Below are 6,797 nucleotides of genomic sequence, written 5' to 3' on the forward strand. Positions count from 1 at the left end.
ATAATAATAATAATAATAATATTGTATTTTGCCATATAAGCATTGTTTACAGCGTTTTAAAACATAGAACAATAGTTTTTAAAATTATAATTTTTGTGACACACACACACTGAAGTAATCAGATCCTGTACAATCATCATTAGTTTTGAAAAGTTAAAGGTTATTTAATAAAAGATTCATGTGCTTTTTAAGTATAAAAATTGTAAATTTAATTTAATTAATCGTCATAAATAATTGATAATAATAATATTCTCTAGCTGTATGCAATCGTCAATTAGTATTAAAAAAAACTTTCAATCAATAGTCATAGGACTATATTAAAAACAATATGTTACTGCAGATTCATGTAACATTGCCATTTAAAAAAAAGTTGCACCACTTCCAGCCGTATATAAAATGAACGTGTACGTTTTATAAAGGTTAAATTTTATTTAATTATTTCGCTTTTCCCAGCAGCAGCTGGAAAACTGAGCCATTGTTTTTGTTCTGATTTTTTCCTTCCATATCGTTTTTCCTATGTTTTTGCACTGGGTTTATCTGTCCGATCGATCACTTTCCACATACTTTAATATTTTCCAAATTTTGTCCAAGCAAAGACTATAAATAGGGCCTACTCCCCCTCCCCCCACCTTGTCGGGGAGGAAAAGCGCTACTAGTTTGAACATGTTCAAAATTAATGCTACGAGTTGACTATTCGTAGTAAACTCGAAGGACTCGTAGGTAACTCGTAGAGTACTCAGGGCACTCCTACCTAACTCGTAACCAGGGAACAAATTGTAGCACTGTTCCCTGCTCGTACATTACTCGGGATAGGGGCCTACTCATTGGCGGTTTTGTAATCCACGAGTTTGGTGCGAGCACCCTGAAACGAGTACGAGTCAAGTACGAGCGCACCGCGAGTTGGTTACGATCACCAGGAACATTTGATGGGAATGCTCGTACTTAACTCGTATCGAATACGCCTTTTCCACGAAGCGGTAGAGACATCTTGAAGTGATGACAAACAACTCAAGTCAGTGGTGCGTAACCAACAGAAATAAGATAAGCTTTGCGGCTGAATTCTGTCCTCGTGTTATCTAAAAATTCATAACTCCATAACGGAGAGTGAAATTATCGCATTAATTTTTTCTGGAAAATGTTCTCAAAAGACTATTCTACACCACTATATGATTGAAAAAAAAAATTGAAAAAGTGTTTTTGACCTCTGAAATCAAAATGGAAAAAGAGAAGTCTATCTAAGTAGTGTATTAAAATAGGCCTATGCATTACAGTGCAGAAGCATAGTATTTTTCTTTTTTAATTTCAACATCAATTCTCATTATGGCAATGAGGAAACCTATGTTCTGTTTTACAGACATTGTAGGCCAAGGTCTTTATTCTTTATTTCTGTTCTTCTTCCCTATTTATAGAGCGCCTTCCTTTACACGTACGAAGTACTTTTTTAAATGTATTAGTTTTTCTCAAATGTTTCAGCCATTAGTGTTTCCAGAGCAAGCTGGCTATCCTGTAGGAGCACGCGGTGATGTTAGGTATTTTCAACTCCAGGTACACTATGACAATCCACAACTTCTGCAAGGTAAGAACAAGTATGATTTAAATTTGAAAGATATGTTTTGAAGATCATATGTACATTGTGTCCCAGTTGATATGGGCGTATCCAGGAGCCCGTAGGCCTACTTAAGGATTCCATAGAATGAAAGAGCAAGGACTTGCTGGGGTTGATTTCCTCAGCCCATCGTAAAGTTCATAGTGAATTCGATACTCTTTTAATGCAAAATTCTCTATAAAAAGGGTGGCATATCTACTGAATGATGTGACATAATGGAAACACCTGAAGAGTTAAATAGTCGAACGGTATAGGTATATTTGTAAGGAGGGGACCTGCGATTCTCATCGGATACATTACATTTTTATAAACACTCACTGCAGGCAAACCAATAAAGCGTAATATCTCTAGGAATAAGCAGAAATCAAGGAATAGGGGCCTATATATACTGAAAAAATGAGTTTGGAATAAAATATCTCAATACGTTTTTTTTTCTCTTTCATTTTGCTTTTTTCCGGGTTAGGTAGTCGCGACAACAGCGGTGTACGTATTTACTATACACCTAAGCTTCGTCAATATGATGCAAGTATGTTGGTAACGGGTCTTCCATCGTTCGTTACGTTCGTGATACCACCCAAAGAGGAGGCTTTCACGCTCCAGGGTACCTGTGAAAGAAAATGTTCTGAGGAGGTAATAGTTTATATATTAATATTTTAAAGTGACAGAGTTGTAGTTGTTTGTAGCACAAATGTATTCGTTCTGAAAAAGCTGAAAAGTTGGGAACTAATTCTCGAGAGTGGAGAAGACTTTTTTGGTGGACCTCCCAAGGCCGGCGGAACCGGGGGGGGGGGGGATTTTTGTATGATTGGAAAGAAATGCAAGCAAAGAAAGAGGGAAGAAGGAGGAGAAGGATGGGAAAGAGAATGTTTATCCAGTCCCCGACCGAGTTACATTTTCTCGCAGTTCACATTGGCGGATCTGGGGGAGGGGGTCATCGGTCCTGACCCCTCCCTTGGGCCAAAAAAAGAAAAAGGAAAAAAAAAGAATTCTAGACCTTTCTTGTTGGGATTTATTGATTCATGGAAAAAAGAATACGCATGCAACTACTCATTTGTTTATGTGTATACACACATAAAATTAAAAAAAATTACCTGACCGTTTTCAAGATGGGAAAACCTTGAATTTTTAAGAAATTAAAAAGTCATTTATAAATGACATTTCAGAAGTCAGGAAAGCTCATTTCCCGCCATCTATAAATCGAAATTTTCCCGGGGGAACCCGGACCCCCCTTTTCTTTGGTGTGCATTGATTCATTGAATCATTTTCAAGAGGGAGAAAACCTTGAATTTTGAAGAACTTAAAAGTAATAAAAAGACACCTCAGAAGTCAGATTCTATGAATCAAAAATTTTCGCACGGGAGAAAAAAAATTTACCTGACCGTTTTCAAGAGGGGAAAACCTTGATTTTGAAGAACTTTAATTAAAATCGCTAAAAGATACCGGTACTTTAGAAATCGGGAAAGCTCATTTCCCACCATTTAGAAATCAACATTTTCCCGGGGAGAATCCGAACCTCCCTTTTCTCTTTGGGTTCATTATGGATTTCATTTGGATTCATTATAATAATTTTCAAGAGGGGAAAACCTTGAATTTTGAAGAACTTAAAAGTAATTAAAAGACAACTTAGAAGCCGGGAAGCTCATTTCCCGCCTTCTAGGAATCAAAATTTTCCGGACCCCCCACCTTTTTTTTTAGATTTATCGACTCATGGAAAAAAATTCGTATGCAACTACTCAATTTATTTTATGTATGTATACACAAATAAGCCAAAGGTCTATCTACTGTAATAACAATGGTAAAAATTTATCTGACCGTTTTCAAGAGGGGAAAACCTTGAATTTTAAAGAACTTAAATTAAAAATCGCTAAAAGATACTTCAGAAGTCAGGAAAGCTCATTTCCCACCATTTAAAAATTTTCCCGGGGAGAACCTGAACCTCCCTTTTCTCTTTGTGTTTATTGATTCATTATAATAATTTTCAAGAGGGGAAAACCTTGAATTTTAAAGAACTTAAAAGTAATTAAAAGACACCTCAAAAGTCGGGAAAACTAATTTCCGCCTTCTAGGAATTTTTCTTTGGAGCTTATCGATTCATTGAAAAAAGAATACGTAGGCCTACGCAACTACTCATTTTTTTATGTATGTTTACACACATATCAGGCCTATTTACTGTAATAAGAATGTTTACCTGACCGTTTTGAAGAGGGGGGAAACCTTGAAACAAAGTCATTAGACACCTAACTCAAAAGTCGAGAAAAGTAATTTCCCGCCATCTAGAAATCAAAATTTTCCCGGGGGAGAGCCCCCAGACCCCCCCCCCCTTTCTTTTTGGGATTTATCGATTCATGGGAAAAAATCGTATGTAACTACTCTTTTTTTTTATGTATGTATACATAAGGCCTATTTACAGTAAAAGCAATGGGAAAAATTACCTGACCGTTTTCAAGAGGGGAAAACCTTGAATTTTGAAGAACTTAAAAGTAATTAAGACACCTCAGAAGTCGGAAAAGCTCATTTCCCGCCATCTAGGAATCAAAATTTTTCTTTGGAGCTTATCGATTCATTGAAAAAAGAATACGTAGGCCTACGCAACTACTCATTTTTTTTAATGTATGTTTACACACATATCAGGCCTATTTACTGTAATAAGAATGAGAAAGTTTACCTGACCGTTTTCAAGAGGGGGAAACCTTGAATTTTGAAGAACAAACACATTAGACACCTAACTCAAAAGTCGAGAAAAGTCATTTCCCGCCATCTAGAAATCAAAATTTTCCCGGGGGAGGACCCTGGACCCCCTAGATTTGATTCCAGATCTGCATGATTCATATTCCCATTCATCTTATAAGTGGCCCCCTCCCCCCACTTTGAAAAACGTTCCGCCGGCCCTGCCTCCGGCCATGAATTTTAATGGTCTACTAATATACTACTACTACTACTACTATTAGGCCTATTACTATTTTACATATGGTAGAGCTATTTTTGCAGTAACTAGAAATTCTGGATTTCATTTTATTTTAAAGATCTAATAACATTTATAAATAAATAATTGTTTTCAAACATTTTGCAGATGTTTACAGAGGGCGACCTGAGAGTATTTTCGATTATTCTGCATGCACATTTAGCCGGTTTGTAAATAATTATATTGAAATATTTTAAAAAAAGAAGTATATTTATATAGTAAAAGATATTATATTACTATTACTACTACTGCTACTGCTACTCAGGGGTGGCGCCAGGATTTGCCCGACGGGGGCCGAGGTCCTCGACGAGGGGGCCGAGGTCCCCGACGAGGAGGCCGATGCCCAGACGAGGTTTTAGATTTCCCCGACGAAAGCAAAGTGGGCGTGGTCGAGCTTCGATTAAGAGGCTCCGAAAGTGGTCCTGGGGGCGAAGTTTCCGAAAATGTTGACAATTTAGGGGTTTCAAAGGCTTAGTTATTCGATTTTATAGTCTACCAATGTAGAAAATACATATTTTTTTTTCTCCCCGACGAATTGTGCTTTTTCTCCCCTATTTCTTGCACTCAACAGCAACTGGTATTCGGTTAACCCACTACCGGAATGGTGAATATATCGGAGAAATTGCACGTGACACAACATACGACTTCAATCTACAAGAACAACGATATCTAAAGGAAGAGTGGATAGTTAAACCGGTAATACATTGTTAAATATTTTATTAACATGGAAACTTCATAGCAGGCAATGTCTAAATTGATTAATTTTACAATAACATGGCTAATTATAATGGCCTAATCAGGTTTGGTGACATCATCATGGCTATTATTTGTCATCGAAACTGATACTTATCAGATCATTTAGGGATTGGTCTGTAATCTGTCCGACGGCCAAATGGGTTTCGGTAGAGAGGAGTCGGCAATTTGGCATTCGGCGAACTGGGTTTCGGCAGACAGGCTTGATGTTATATAGGGCCTCATTCAAACCAGAACCATCCGCAAAGCATTCATCAGTAAATGGTATTTGAGGTGCTCAATTATTGAACTTCGGTTAAGCGTGTTGAACATTTTATCCTCTATTTCTAGAATGAATTTGTAGTTTAGGTGCATTTTGTTTTGTGTATGTGGCTTTAAAATTCCTACCAATTAGATAATTGATTGGTATTTAACTTGTATATAATATTATTTCTAGGTTTTAAATCTTGTTTGTTTTACAGGGCGATGATCTATTCGTAGAATGTACATACAATACGATGGATAGAGAAGCAGCTACATTTGTAAGTAAATTGCTTTCATATCAACTATCTCTGTGATACTGAAGTCATTTTTTTGGTAAATGACTTTCCTACGCTAATTATTCCTTCCAGAGTGGTGCGGCAACAACTGACGAAATGTGTCTGGCCTTCCTGTCGTACTATCCGAAAGCTAATGCCGGAAAATGCTACAACACCCCAAATCCAAATACATTGGAAAAGTTACTGAATCTTGGTGACTTAAAGTGAGTTGCACGATAATGCACAACAGTTGGGCACTGTTAAATATTCCTAAATGAATAGGCACAATACTGAGCTGACAGGTCTTGTACCACTACTGAAAGATGTTGTGATGGTTCTATAGCTTCTCACTGTCTTGGCTCAGTTTTTATATATATCCTAGTATTAAGTCCATTGTTATTTTTAAATAATCATTAATTAATTATTGTTTTATTAAAGTTTTTTATTATCATTAAATAATTATATAATTATTATTATTAATATTTCTATTATTAATAATATTATTATTACTATTGCTATTATTATTATTATCATTAATATTAATTTAATTATTGCAAATGAATTTTGTTGATTATTATTACAACACAAATAGTATATATTTCATAGCAAAACATATTAGTCTGTGATTTACCTTTAACTGTTATATAGAAATCAATCATTGCACGAAGCTATATATAACTTGGAGTGGACTAGTGACAGAAGAGATGGCATCAGAGAATGGTATAGAACATCCCGAGTATCGTTGTGTACGAATCACTCCGGCCTCCCAATATTTTCAGTTGAGGACATATCACTTGGACGGGTGAGAATTTCATTCTATTTCATCTTCAGCAAAATACAAAATTACTAAAAGTATATTTTTAAAAAGTCACAGAGAACAATATATATATATATATATATATATATATATATATATATATATATATATATATATATATATATATATATATATATATAT

At 35.6% G+C, this 6,797-nt stretch overlaps 1 protein-coding gene across 1 annotated transcript in view; it reads left to right on the forward strand.

The window, feature by feature from the left end:
- LOC117107312 (DBH-like monooxygenase protein 1) overlaps nucleotides 1-6,703 on the forward strand; it is a 12,590-nt gene extending 5,887 nt beyond the window's left edge. Inside the window, exons 6-12 of the mRNA XM_033248955.1 lie at nucleotides 1,474-1,576; nucleotides 2,070-2,236; nucleotides 4,677-4,734; nucleotides 5,140-5,264; nucleotides 5,783-5,842; nucleotides 5,933-6,063; nucleotides 6,488-6,703. Of these exons, the coding sequence (XP_033104846.1) occupies nucleotides 1,474-1,576; nucleotides 2,070-2,236; nucleotides 4,677-4,734; nucleotides 5,140-5,264; nucleotides 5,783-5,842; nucleotides 5,933-6,063; nucleotides 6,488-6,689 (846 nt within the window). The 3' untranslated portion in view covers nucleotides 6,690-6,703. The remainder of the gene's footprint in view (nucleotides 1-1,473; nucleotides 1,577-2,069; nucleotides 2,237-4,676; nucleotides 4,735-5,139; nucleotides 5,265-5,782; nucleotides 5,843-5,932; nucleotides 6,064-6,487) is intronic.
- The last annotated feature ends 94 nt before the right edge of the window (nucleotides 6,704-6,797 follow it).

This window comes from Anneissia japonica, unplaced genomic scaffold (assembly GCF_011630105.1).
Source record: "Anneissia japonica isolate Jap-2015-1 unplaced genomic scaffold, ASM1163010v1 scaffold211_len1577895_cov191, whole genome shotgun sequence".
In the NCBI taxonomy this organism is placed as follows: domain Eukaryota; kingdom Metazoa; phylum Echinodermata; class Crinoidea; order Comatulida; family Comatulidae; genus Anneissia; species Anneissia japonica.